This window comes from Amblyomma mixtum, chromosome 1, assembly GCF_055824585.1.
Source record: "Amblyomma mixtum isolate Tamu chromosome 1, ASM5582458v1, whole genome shotgun sequence".
Taxonomy (NCBI): domain Eukaryota; kingdom Metazoa; phylum Arthropoda; class Arachnida; order Ixodida; family Ixodidae; genus Amblyomma; species Amblyomma mixtum.
In genome coordinates, this window is record NC_143012.1 from 201,312,556 (window position 1) to 201,327,111 (window position 14,556).

Consider the following 14,556-nt stretch of genomic DNA (forward strand, 5'->3'; position numbering starts at 1 on the left):
AAGATTGTTCTTTGCCCCGCTCTTATGTATTGCGCACACTCGGGCGATCTTCATTTCATCAGGGAATGACGCATGACGCATTATGCAGTTGCAGATATGACAAAGTGGTACGCTCAAAATGTCGCATGATCCTTTCACCGGACGGACTGAAAATATCGTCATGACCACATGCGCAAGTATCTTTGAGGCTTTTGCTAACTGTTTCGATTTCACTTGGCGTGGTTGGAGACAAGAATATGGAACTAGTTTCTATCTTAGTTATGTAACTCCTAGATGAACAGCTCTGCGTGCTCTGTGACGCACCAGATACTAGAAAATGATCATTAAATTTATCTGCCAGTGAAGGACCTGAACAGGTTTTGCCATCAATGACTATTTGCTAGGGAACAAAATCTTGATTTTTACAGACAAGAGAGCGCATAAGTGCCCATGTTTCTTTCGGACAGGTATAAGCTGCTGTAAACTTGTTCGTGTAGACGATGTACGGGCTTTCTTTAAGTCAGCGTTTAACTTATTCGTAACCTTTTTGAATTCTAGGAATTTAGAGCTATCTTTAGTCGCAATAAATGAGTGGAACAGGTTATTTCTATAGTTCAGTCTATTGATGTATTCATCTGTAATCCATGGTTTTCTACCTTTCTTATTTCTTTTTATTTGCTTGAGAGGGAAAGCAATATTATATAATTCTTTTACTGTACGAATGAATGAGTTATACGCATCGTTCGGGTCGTCGGTGCTCAAGACGTCATACCATGTTGTTTCTGATAGAAGGTTACGGAATTGCACAATGCCATTATCGCTGATAAATCTGCGCGATGTTTCAGTTTGGGGTCCGCTATGTCTTTGGATGATAGGTAAAAAACAAAAAAATGGCATGTGGTCACTAATGTTCACTGAAAACACTCCACAGCACAAGGTGTCCTCTAAACAGTTTGTAGGGCATAGATCAATTAACGTCTCGCTGTCTGGTGTTACGCGTGTTGGGATACCAATCACATTAACAAGTCCTATCGAATGCATCGTCGCGAGGAAAGCATTGCAAGAATTGTCGAAAGAAAGCATGTTTATGTTGAAATCGCCTGGCATGACGAATGGAATATGTAATGAGAGCAGGTATTCGCCGAGTTCTTCAAAGAAGCTTAAGAATGCGGAAACAGACCCTGAAGGTGGACGGTAAATAACAGCTACTGCAAAAGCATGACTTACAACTGTTAGACATTCGTAGTCTTCTGTGATAAGTGTATATTCTGGAATAACAGTGTACATAATATCTCTGCTGATATAAAGTGCCACGCCGCCACCCCTTTGCCGCTGACGACACAGTGTTTCGCAGTTATAGTTGTCGAAGTGCACAGCATCTTGTGCGTTTTCGAACCAAGTTTCCGTGAACGCTAGTATGGAAAAATTGTGATTCAGTGCGTCCAAATATGTACAAATATGCCGGCCCTTCCGGGTTGTAGGGAACACTGTCGGGAGGAACGGTCATCTAAATAGGTTGGGTGGTGTGTCAGCGGGCGTGGAGGGACGAATTACCGCGCCGAGGCACCCGCGTTCCTGGTTGAAAAACAGCGCACAAAAGACTAGACACAAGAGTAAAGGCGACGACAGGACAAGCGCTGACAAGCTTGTGTCTAGTCTTTTGTGCGCTGTTTTTCAACCATGAACCTATACCAACTCGGCCAACTTAACGTTCTACTAACTCGCGTTCCATCGCGCAAGGCCCGCCGCCGTCGAGCCATCGCCGCATCGACAGCCACCCGAATCGGGGTCATCGACGCGGCCCCCGTATGTGAATTGTCCGCCGGACTTTCTCCGTTTCCTACCTGTAACGTTTTGCATATTCCTTTCTTTATTGCACTGTATGCCTTCTTGTTCGCTATAGTTGGATAAGTTTGTTTTTGTATTCTCCGTCCCCTGCTTGTCGCGTTTCGTGTTCTGTATAGTTTCTGCTACTCCTCTGTTCGTTTTTACTGTTTTTTTGTGTTTCCCTGCCTGTGAGTAAATACTTGCTTTAACCGCTCAACCCCTTGAGTTCCTTTTGAATGACCGACGCACGGACACATGTGCACCAAGCACGGACTGACCAACCTCCAAAAATAAATGTTGTCCAACGCTCGCTTTTAGGCCACAGGGAAGCGTAAAGCGGCTCCTGTGCCTCAACGGTTTGCGCCAGGCAGCCGGTTGACGAGCGATAGTTGTGACAGAGCTCCTGCACAATATCTAGCTTTCGGTCACGCCAGTCACCGTAGGGACGCCGTGTTATCATCCCCAACTAACGTACTCACGGAACGTCTAAACAAGACTCCTGAAGACATACTTTCAATGTGTACAATGTGTAGCAAAACCGTGATCTGAGATAGTTGGTACATCTTCACAACTTCACCAGCGCTGCGGCGAGGAACAAAGGCAGAGAAGAAATGACAGGGACAAGCGCTTTTCCGTGTCCTTCCTTCTCTGTCGTTGTTCCTCGTCGTAGCGCTGGTGAAGTTGCGATGCTTTCAATGTACGTGGACGTGCAACACTAAACATTGGACGACGTCCTGTGCTACGTCACGTTCTCGTACAATGCAGCCGTACAGGAAACCACCAAAATGACACTCTTTAGCCTCGTTAATGAACGTCAGGCGACAACAACACTCGACGCCATACTGCCTGTTGTCGACGACCAACAACGCGCAGAATCTGCCCGTCGACTCGCACGGCTTCGAATTCAGGACCAACAACGCCAGGATGCCAAACGCTACAACCTACAGAGGCAGCATGGTGGATACTCCCGAGAGAATCTTGTCTGGGTTTGGTCTCCAATACGACGATACGGACTGAGTCAAAAGCTATTACGCCGCTATTTCGGTCCCTACCAAATTGTGCGACGCTTTGGAGCTCTGAATTATGAAGTAGTCCCTCACGAGACCCAACAATCTCTACGCCACCACCGCCCCGAGGTGGCCCCCTCGTGGTTCCCTTGAAGCTCTACTACGCAAGAACACCCTAACTGTTCTCCAGATCCCCTCCTTTAGTTTAAGTATCGGGTCGATGCTTTCGGAGGAGGGGAGCTACTGACGCCAGCGCTCATGCAGACCAAAGCGCCTATGAAGAAGCGAAAGAAGTGTGTTGTGAAGAAAGTGTTGTGGAAACGCACGTCCAGGACTTCACCGTTCTGACCCTCGGCCAATTAACAGCAACGCGACGGTACTGCCACTGTTGGCGGACACCGAAAGCCTTTGAATTGTCTTAAGTAGCAAGCTGGTCAGCTAATTCCTCATTAGTTTTTAGCTGTCACAGTTAAGCAACGCGTTTTAAGTAGAGATTTGTAGTAGCAGCAATATCAGTTTTTAGAAAGTTCCAAACGCGAATATCCTCGTAGCTGTGGCTCGACAGAATTTGGCTCCATCGTGCGAAAATGCATGCTCTTTTGAAAGCGTGCAGGCAAAGCAACCCCTCTAGTGCACGTAACTAGTTAAAAAGCCAAATTTTTTCCAGCCACAGCGCTAGGGATAAACGCGTTTTCAAAACTCTAAGAACTGACATGGCTATTACTAACGACCGGCTTCAAATCTCTAATTGCAACTACATGTCTAACTCAAATAGTTCAAAAGTTCATTATCAAAAATTAGTTAGCAAGCTTACTTCTTAGGAGGATTCAGCGGTGTTCTGTTGCCCGCCAACAGTGGTAATACTATGCTTAAAAAGTCATACTTTTTCCTCAAAAAGCTTTTTGCGAGAATTACATAATCTTTCCAGAAACAACTTGCATATATAGATGCATAGTGCGATTTTGAGATTTTATATTGATAAAAACGCCATTTATGCCTGTAATGCCTACTGACAATAACATTTATTCTTAAAGGCGCATGAAGGCTTTTCACAAAGCATGTAACATCTGTATATTTTTTCTGGGTGTCATCTTCGTAAAATATTTTTTATATGTCATGCACGTCTCGAAGCGTTTATGTACGTTAGGGATTGTGCACAATAAATTAATGTAATAATTTGCATTTTTCTTCTATTATTCTTTAAATCGTCCAGAGTACATTGTTCACAAAATGATTCTGAAGTGTTAAAACAATGTTACTAAAATGTCATACATTGTCGTGTTAAGGACGAGGTAGCAGCATCCCACCGCTGCCACCAGTTTGTTACAGACGAGGTAGCATGGTCGTGTGCCGGAGAGAGAATGAGGGACGTCTGAGACGAGGCTGCTGGAAAAGGACAATGAGAGAGGACTTTATACAGGAATATTAACAAGTGAGCTGCAGGAACGCTGCATCACGACAGCTCATCAGGAGATCATTCAAAGACAAAGAGCGCTCCTCGGCCGTGCCGCTGCCGACTTTTTAAGAGTTCCCTTCCCTAGGGTCTATAGATGGGGGCCGGGTTTCACTGGCACCAATCACAGACACACACGCACTCACTCACTCCCGAGAGATCACGCCGTCGTCACGCGCTGGGAGAGGGGAACGATGCCATCCACGTAGCGCAGACGCCGGAATGTCCATGAGCGGCGTTCGCGCGCATTTCGAACGCGCGTTCACACTCGGTGTACGGGAAACGCTCGCTCAACCGGGCAGACGAACGCGGCTTCCGTGGCAATCCAGGCGCTCACCCAACGCGCGTCTCGGGGTTTGTCGGCGTTTCGCTGCTGCCATGTCGTTGTCTTCCCCACGACGAAGGCGAGACGTAACAGTCGTTAGCATACACATTTGCAAATGTTGAAAAGTTGGTTTTAAGAATTATAAAGACTCTCGTCGTACTTGAGTTAGTTGGATAACAGTGGTCAGTTGCCAGTTGTAGAAAGAATGTTGATAGAGTGTTGGTAGACATTGTATACGGCTGATAGGAAGTATGATAGAGGCTGATAGGCAGTTTAAACACTTTCTATGTATTCAGTCTTTTGAATGACTGCGGCTAATCGTCGGAAGACGGTTGATGGGTTGTTACTGCAAAGTATAAAGACATTTAAAAGACTTTCTATTCAATGTTAATACGTTCTATTAACATTTGCCTTAATGCTTTTCAAAGAATGGTACTAAAAATTTTTTTAGGAGTCCTAAAGCACGCTGATTCTCCATACATACTTTTTCTCTTCTTCCTTTTTGTTTGTGACATACCGCGCAGCGAACCATTTTTATCGACGAAGAACACCGGCAGAGGCAGCAATAATTCACAATAAAAAGTGTGAATTCGCATACGAGCTCTTCAGATTTATTGTAGTAAATTGCAAGTCAGGAACATAATGCCTTAAAAAAGTGACCAGACGTAGACATTTTGCGCCCAAATGTCAAGAATTGTTTCCATACTTGAAGAATGCAATCAACATCTGTCTATATATGTAGTATTTATTTTCATCATGCTGAAGCATCAACATGCCGGTGGCGCTTCCACATCTTCTGTGCATATCATAGTTTCACCGGATTTTTTGCACGTTCCATTGACATGGTGCGTTGCATTTATTCCATGCTGCAAAAATCAAAACAAACAAACGGCAGATCTAGAGGTGATGTCAGGAACAGTAATTGTTTCGGCTTATCGTGAGTGGTCGTACACCCGAGCTAAGGGCAAGTGACCGCTTTGAATGCCTCCTCACACACAACTCTACAACATGGAGGTTAATACATGTTAAGGAATATTTTAACCTATGAGTTGAAAGGTTGGTGGGTGCAGGAACAAACTCCTTTGCCATAATAATTATTCTTTCAGAGATTAACCGATAGGCCGCTCTGTGTCATCCCTCAAGGCGCAACTGTTTTTCGGAAGCGAGAAATGTAGGAATACAACCGTTAAATCAACAAGAGCAACAGATGAAAGAAGAAAAATTCATGTGCCTGCAATGGGAGTCGAACTGCTCTCTCGTTGTTCGGTGGGCGGGTGTGCTACCCGCTACACCACCGCTACTTTAATTTTCAAGCACAGTATGTGTTACAGGTGTTCATCTAGAAGAACAGCGATATATAGAGAGGATATTTACAAAGCAGCAGCTAAGTGGTCGCGCTTTGCTGACGCAAAAAATAAACAAAAACAACCCCACCTTAATCACTAAAATGATGGCAGTAAACCGTACGTAAAATCTGCATACACGTACAGTTCAAAGCCCCTTTCGTCGAAAATGTCTTTCACCTGGAGCATCATATCAGGGAAACCCGCTTTACCGCAAACATCACTGTAAGCATTCCGGTTCATCACAGCTGTGGTCCACAGGCTGTGCAGTCCAAAAAAAAAATATCGCATCGCATGGCACTTGATTTTGTTGAATGCGAGTACTACAATTCTGAACAAGATATTTTAAAAGTAAACCTATCTTTCATGCCTTTCTAGCACGTGTCCGATAGTAACATAGCATCTTTACATTTGATAAAGCAGGGCTCAATGACTTACGATGCATTACAAAGACGGCAGTTAACAGCTTAGACAAATATGTTACTCCTGTAGACCCATGTTTTAACAGGAAATGCCTCCTTGTATAGTTGGAAGAAAAATATTTTATTGGGATGTGAAATCGGATAACAATTCCTTGTCGAAATTTTTGTGCGAAACAAATTATAACACTGTCTACAAAGGCAACAGTAAAAAATAAAGCATCGAAGTTCCAACTTCTACATGAATACGCGTGAGCAGGGATGTTCAGAGAATTGGGCGGTACCACTAAAGTGGAGAGCAAGCTTATTAAGTGAACCTGGAAAAACGCTCGAGTAATTTATTGAAGTGTAAGGAATATCCAAATGCATTACACCCTTGCAGCCGTCCTCGCTAGCCTATTGGCGACATCGTATGTCAGAATAGCACACATCGTTAGCCTTTTTCCTCCATCCTCCACCCAACGTAGCAATGATTAACTTTTTACTAGTTTCCACCGCAAGGACCCGGTGTGCTCATGAAATCAAAAACTTGAGTGTTCGACCAAAGATACCTTGAATCCAATGCCTTACGTAAGATCGCATGGTTTTGTCAGCCTCCAAGCACATAGGTGGGTACCGGAAAAAATATAGTAATACTGAAGCGAGTAGACGACGACGACGACAATGAGCGATGGCACGAGTGGGAGGAGTCGAAGACGACAACGAAGTTGAGACTGTTCTCGGCGCCGCTCACAGCTGTTCTTTTCTATCTGTAAATATCTGTAAATATATTCTTTGCCGCAACATACTTGTTGGATTTGCGGATTTCCCCTACGCCTACCGACGACGGAGCTCCGCAGGGGCCGCCAGTTGCCTTCACTCATCATGACCCAAGACGCCTCCAAGCAAACCTCAGCCCCGGCCATGAAATCACTCGTTCTTTCTCCCCCTCGTGACCCTGGGACATTTTCTGGTACCGACAACACTGGATCAACGACTGGATCAACATGTACGAACCCGTGAGTACCTACAACCGCTGGGATCCGACCCTTATGCTGGCAAAAGTCATCTTCTATCTAAAAGACACCGCCCGGGTCTGGTATGAGACCCACGAAGACGATCTGACCAGCTGGGACGTGTGCAAAGAGAAACTGCGCGAATTCTTTGCCTCAGTCGTTTTGGGACGTTAAACCCCAATAAATCAAACCAAACCAATTCTTTGGACGGCCGCTCGGCCGAACGCTTGCCGCTAAGAAGGACCTCGCCTCCCGAGCTCAACCTTCTACGGAGTCCTATGTGTCGTACATTCAGGATGTGCTGGCCCTCTGTCACAAAGTTGACGCCAACATGCCCGAGCCTGACAAAGTCGGCCACGTGTTGAAGGGAATCGCCGGCGATGCCTTCAACTTGCTCGTATGCAAGAACTGCACTACAGTCGACGAAATTATTAAGGAATGTCGACGCTTCGAGGAAGCCAAAAGCAGGCGTATTAGCCAGCCGTACGCACGTCTCCCAAACACGGCTGCGACTTCCTCATGTGAAAACCTGCGGCACCGGGAAACTCCAGCGCCTTCAGAAAATGTGACCCGCATCATCCGACGCGAGCTCGAAGCTATGTCCCCTGCCCCCCTGCATCTACATGATGGCGACAACCAATTGCCTACCATCTCCCTAGTACAAGCCGTCGTCCGCCAAGAGCTTGCAAACCTTGGTCTCCAGCCCGTCAGCCCTGTACGGCCTTCACCACCACCAGAAATCACTGCGACTGCTCCTGGACGACCTTCATACTTCACTCCAGGTCGGCGAAATCCTAACAACTGGCGGACAACCCAGGACAGGCCCATCTGTTTCCTCTGCCACCGCATTGGTCCCGTCGCAGCACATACCGTCCTCTAAGCTTCTACCGCGACGATGAACAGCCCAGCCACTACACGCCCCTTCCAGCCCAGTACAGTGCTACAGTCGACGGCCAGACTCCCCGCTCCAGCCGCTCCCCGTCCCCCCCGCGTCCACATTCTCGTTCGCCCCAACGCCGTCGCTCCTCTCCTGGACCCTACAGACGCTTGTAAGCGGAAAGCTAGACGCTGCAATGTCTGGAGGTGATGCTGCAGTACAGCCCCAGTCCCCAAAATCCTCGATTAGCCCTTCGCGCACACCATAATTTGCTCGCCATTCATGTCGATGGAGTGCCTGTGAGAGCCCTGATCGATACAGGCGCGCACGTAGCCGTCATATGTTCAACCCTACGACGCCGCCTCCGAAAAGTACTGACCCCTGCGCTCACAGCCGTTTTCCGCGTTGCCGACGGCGGAACGCCTCTTGTTGATGGACTATGCACAGCCCGTGTGACCATATCCGGCCGCCATACATCCGTTCTGTTCTCTGTTCAGGACCAGTGCCCTCATGAAGTCATTCTTGGCCTCGACTTCCTGTCTGAGCATTCAGCCCTCAAAAACTGCGCCACTAGTGTTGTTCAGCTTGACCTTCCTCTTTCTGCTGAGTCGCCGTCCCCAGTTATACCCCGTCTTTGTGCTGTCGACTTTGTCCGTGCACCGCCTCAAGCCCCAACTTACATTTCTTTCTCATCTGTTCCCCCTGTACCTGATGGCCACTATGTTGTCACTCCGGAACCTGACGTCGCCCTGACGCGAGCCAGTGCGCTTGCACACAGTGTATTTACAATGTCGGCCAACCGAGCGTACCTTCCGGTCCTGAACTTTGGTTCTTCCATCCAACCGCGCCCGGAAGGCATCTCACTCGCCACGCTGTGCCCTGCTGCCGAATGTGTGATATCAGTGGTGAACAGCTGCTTACCTTCCACTCATCAATGCACGTCAGCAGAAAAACCAACGGACGACTACGCCGACATGATCGCTTCTGGCCTACTGCCTATGCAAGATCGCGATCTTAGGTGCCTCTTATCATCTTCTCGTGACATCTTTGAGTTCGATAGCCGTGTTTTGGCTCGTACCTCTGTGGTGACGCATCACATAAACACCGGTGATTCCGCTCCTCTCCGCAGACGTCCGCACCGAGTGTCCAGCGCCGAACTCACCGTCATAAATCAAGAGGTGTACAAGATGCTCGCAAAAGACATTATCTAGCTCTCGTCAAGTCCCTGGGCTTCACCATTCGTCCTGGTGAAAAAGAAGGACGGCAGCTGGCGCTTCTGTGTTGATTATCGGCACCTCAACCGCATCACAAAAAAAGATGTACTATATCCTCTCCCGAGGATCTATGATACATTAGATTGCCTCCACGGCACCAAATATTTCTCCAATTGATCTTCGATCGGGGTACTGGCAAACTGCCGTTGATGAAAAGGACCGCGAGAAAACCGCTTTCGTGACGCCTGATGGCTTATCCCAGTTTAAAGTCATGCCGTTCGGCCTCTGTAACGCCCCGGCTACCTTCGAACGAATGATGGAGTCCCTTCTTCGCGGCGTTAAATGGCCCACCTGCCTCTGTTACCTAGACGATGTTGTGGTTTTCTCGCCTACTTTTGCCACGCACCTCGAGCGCCTCTCTAATATTCTCACAGCGTTTCGTAACGCCGGACTTTAGCTGGTCTCATCGAAATGAAAGTTCGGTCGCCGCCAACTCACTTTTCTCGGATTCCTCGTTGACGCTTTTGCTGTACGCCGAGATCCCGTCAAAATTCAAGCTGTGAAGGACTTTCCTTTTCCAAGGTCGCCGAAAGATGTCAGAGCTTTGTCGGCTTGTGCTCGTAGTTTCGCCCTTTTCTCAAAGATTTCGCCAGCATCGCTCATCCCCTCACCGATCCTCTTAATAACGACACCCCCTTTATCTGGGGCCCTGCTCAAGAGAACTCATTTTCATCCCTCGTTCATTTGCTGACCACTCCACCCATCTTAGCGCATTTTCACCCGTCGTCTCCCACAAAGGTTCGCACCGACGCCTCCGGATATGGAATCGGCGCCGTGCTAGCCCAACGTCAACAGGGTCAACATTGAGTCATCGCTTATGCCAGCCGCCTACTTTCAGCCGCAGAACAAAATTTCACCCTTACTGAGCGCGAGTGTCTCGCCCTTGTCTGTGCAGTAGCTAAATTCAGACCCTACCTGTTCGGCCTTTCATTCGCTGTTGTCCCTGATCACCACGCTCTCTGTTGGCTGTCTTCACTAAAAGATCCCACCGGTCGCCTTGGTCGCTGGGCCTTGCGCCTCCAAGAATACTCATACTACGTCGTGTACAAGTCAGGGCGTCATAACCAGGACGCTGACTGTTTATCCCGATACCCTGTGGAGCCACCTGAACTAGAAGACCCTGAGACCCTGTCCTGCCTCTTAGCTGTCTCTGATCTTGTCGATATTTCCAACGAACAGCGCCACGATTCATCTTTACGACCTATCTTTGATGGCATTGCAAACCGCTCTCCGTCTCTGAATTTTTATGTGCTCCAAACGGCATTTTGTTTCGCCGCAACCTACTCTCCGATGGCCTTCCGCTCCTGCTCGTGATACCCTAACGTCTACGCTCTTCTGTCCTTGAAGAATTGCGCGATCTGCCGACAGCCGGTCACCTTGGCGTGTCCCGCACGCACGCTTGGGTGCGGCACCGCTTCTTTTGGTCTGGTCTGTATCGTTCCGTCAAGCGTTACGTGGCCGCTTGCGACCTGTGTCAACGTCGGAAAAGGCCTCCGACGTCAGAAAATGCCTCCACTTTGCCTGCCGGTCTTCTGCAACCCATCGACATACCTCCGGAACCTTTTCACCGTGTTGGCCTCGACCTTCTTGGTCCTTTTCCGACGTCCCTCTCCGGCAACAAGTGGATCGCTGTCGCAACTCATTACACGACTCGGTACGCCATCACGCGTGCTTTGCCGTCCAGCTGCGCTACCGATGTCGCCGATTTTCTTCTACAAGACGTCATCCTTCACCATGGCGCCCCTCGTCAACTGCTCACCGACCGCGGTCGTTATTTGCTATCCAGAGTAGTTCATGACATTCTTCGTTCGTGTTACACGAAGCACCAGCTCGCGACAGCTTACCACCCACAAACCAATGGGCTTACGGAAAGGTTCAACCGCACGCTCACCGACATGTTAGCCATGTACGTATCGCCAGACCACCGAGATTGGGACGCAGCCTTGCCTTATGCGACGTTTGCATATAACTCTTCCCTCTATGACAGAACAGGCTATTCTTCTTTCTACCTTTTGTTTGGTAGGTATCCCACCTTGCCTTTGGACACACTCATGCCGCCTTCTTCAGTTCCCACCACTGCTTACGCTCGGGACGCCATCGCCCAGGCCACGCTGGCGCGCCAAATAGAAAGTAGTAGGCTCCAAGCCTCTCAAGTTTCCCAGAAGTCCGCCTACGACCACCGTCACCAGGCAGTCGAATATACCCCAGGATCACTCGTCCTTCTCTGGACACCGTCTCGCAGCGTCGGTCTCTCCGAGAAGCTTCTTTCTCACTACCGTGGCCCTTACCGCGTCGTACGCCGTGTCACCGACGTGAACTATGAAATTGCTCCCCTTGCGACCTCACCATCGTCCTCTGGCGCCACCACCGACACCTCCACGTCTATCGCCTTAAACCTTATCACGACGCTCATACGTCACCGCCATAACGCCGAGACAGCGTTTCAGCAGCCGGGGGTCCTGAAGCAAGTAGACGACGACGACAGTGAGCGATGGCACGAGTGGGAAGAGTCGAAGACGACAACGAAGTTTGGACTGTGTTCTCGGTGCCCCTCGCAGCTGTTCTCTTCTATCTGCAAATATCTGTAAATATATTCTTTCCTGCAACAATATCTTGTTTCTTTGTGCCTCGCTGTAAGCTTTTAATATCCTGATAACATCCGTCAAATGCTTCAAAATTAGAGTACTGTTCACATACACACGTGCACGAGATCAAAGAAAAAGGGACTCGCAAACATTGAAGCCCGACCACACAGAGGTTTATCTCACATGTTTCCCTTGCATTCATACACGTTTAAACACGTTCTATTTCCTGATTCCATTACATGTTAATACACATGCACATTTCAATTTCATTCTCCTACTAATTGGTTTTGCTGAATTTCACCGTTCCTCTTTCGATGCAATAGGTCGAACACTAATACAACTTCTAGCTTTCAATGCTGAGGGCATTTAAAATACCTTGTTTATAACAAGGCAAGGCAGCCACATTTCAATAAAGGCGAAACGAAAAAGGCTCCTTGTACTGTGCGATATCAATGTACGTTCAAAATCCTCAGATGGCCGAAATAATTGAGGAAACCCTATCTAGGCCACCTTCGTTGCCGTTAAGGAAATGACAGCGCCATTTCCTTTCGTTAAAAAAAGCGCTAATAAGATACAAAGAAATGCTCTGACTATAAGTTCCGTTTATCGTATTTCTGACAGCGTTCTGAGAAAGTAAATTGCCTATGCTTTATTGATCTCTCTTTCCGCCCTCTCTTTACCACATCCTATGCAACTTCTCGACGCATATGTAACACACTGATAAGTATCACAACATGCTTAGAAACAGCAAAAAAATTACAGCAGCATATCAAATTCATGTACCTGGTTATGGAAACAGTGTTAGCGACCATTATATTGCACGGAAATCCGAGGAAAATCCATAATAAAAAGTTAATTGAAATTATTACACAAAAATTAAGTGCGGCAACACGCGAACTGCCATTAACACAGAAATTTTCTAGGGCGGTTACCACAGTGTAGCGCGAGATTCAGAGCCAGCCGTTGAGGTACTTGTATTTTACGATATGCTGAGGTAGCGAATCTGAGAGCGACTAGATATCTTCTCAGTGCAAGAGCACTCTTTCAACGTGATAGCGTTAAAGGCCCCGCTTAGAAAACTTCTGGTGTCGGTGTTGTCGATTTCGGCATTGTGAGCGAAAAATCACGGGCACGGTTCTGGCAGGTTGCCCGCACAGAGCAAAATAGGAGTCATGTGGGCCGCCTAGGTCACGTGTCCTTGCGGCATCAGACACAACCTGCCCGCCGGATAGTTGGAAAACTGTCACCGCCGCTGGTGGAAGTTAAATTAATGATTGGTCGCTCGGGAAGGACAACCTGAATCGCAAAAGGCTCACCACATCTGGCATCGCAGGGCAGCGGCGCATCGTTTAACAGCTACACCACTACGCAAGCAGGAGTATGAGAACTCCGAGGGATCTATGATTGTAAAGTACAAAATGACTTTCCGCAAATATAGCAATTAGCCTATTACGCTATCACGTCAAACGCTTACAGCGGAGCTTAAGTGTTCCCTCAAACTTTTGGCTTTAGCCTCATACTTTGCGACTATCACACATCTCTCACCTCACCACTTTAGGCGCGCGCCGTCACCCATGCCCCTCTCCATGGGCGCTGCGTTTCGAAACAGTTACCGCGAATGGACCGTGATACATCCCTACGTCCTCTCCTCGCCATACACCACCTCCTCCATCGTCGCTAACTACCCTACGGATGGTTCCCGTTGTAATCACATCCGGTTACGCATTCCTACGTCTTCATAAACCGTCCTGCTTGCAGGGTAACTACCCTGAGGGTGATTTCTGTGCCAGCCACCCTCTGCTTGCGTGTTACGCTCTTGCCATACATTCCTCTTCCTGCCGCCGTGGTGGCTCAGTGGTTATGGTGCTCGGTTGCTGACCCGAAAGACGCGGGTTCGATCCCGGCCGCGGCGGTTGAATTTCTTTGGAGGAGAAATTCTAGAGGCCCGTGTGCTGTGCGATGTCAATGCACGTTAAAAGAACCCCAGGTGGTCTAAATCTCCGGAGCCCTCCACTACGGTGTCTCTCATAGCCTTAGTCGCTTTCGGACGTTAAACCCCATAAACCATAAACCAAACATTCCTTTTCCCTCGGCAACCATGTTCAAGTTACGGCCTTAACCACCCGCCGGGTGGTTACGGCGGCAGCCACCCACCGGTTGCGCCTTCAAACGGTTGCGCCGTACCCTCCTCTAGAATATTTGCCGTTGGTGTTCGTGCCTCGGTAGACGCGGTTCCGACTTAGCTGTTTTGCCGAGCGACGAGATCTCCCAGGTAGACGCGGTCGTTCCAAAATTCGCAAAATTGAAAGTCACACGGTTCCCTCTCGGTACGAGGGCGTACCACCCAGCCGCGGACGCGTTGGTTTCCGATCACGAATAGCTCGGTGCCTCGCGGGGGCATGCAGCTGGGCGAACCAAGCTTTGGTTTTGGGGAAGCCGCCTTTGGCCCGAAAGCACGAAAAGTGATGGAGT

The 14,556-nt window shown here is 48.4% G+C and overlaps 1 protein-coding gene across 3 annotated transcripts in view; it reads right to left on the minus strand.

Annotated features, from left to right (window-relative positions):
* Positions 1 to 5,322: 5,322 nt before the first annotated feature.
* LOC149370544 (uncharacterized) overlaps positions 5,323 to 14,556 on the minus strand; it is a 57,789-nt gene continuing 48,555 nt past the window's right edge. For all 3 annotated transcript variants that reach the window (XM_089583637.1, XM_089583636.1, XM_089583624.1), the window contains one exon: positions 5,323 to 5,457. In XM_089583637.1, the coding sequence (XP_089439763.1) occupies positions 5,359 to 5,457 (99 nt within the window). In that variant the 3' untranslated portion in view covers positions 5,323 to 5,358. The remainder of the gene's footprint in view (positions 5,458 to 14,556) is intronic.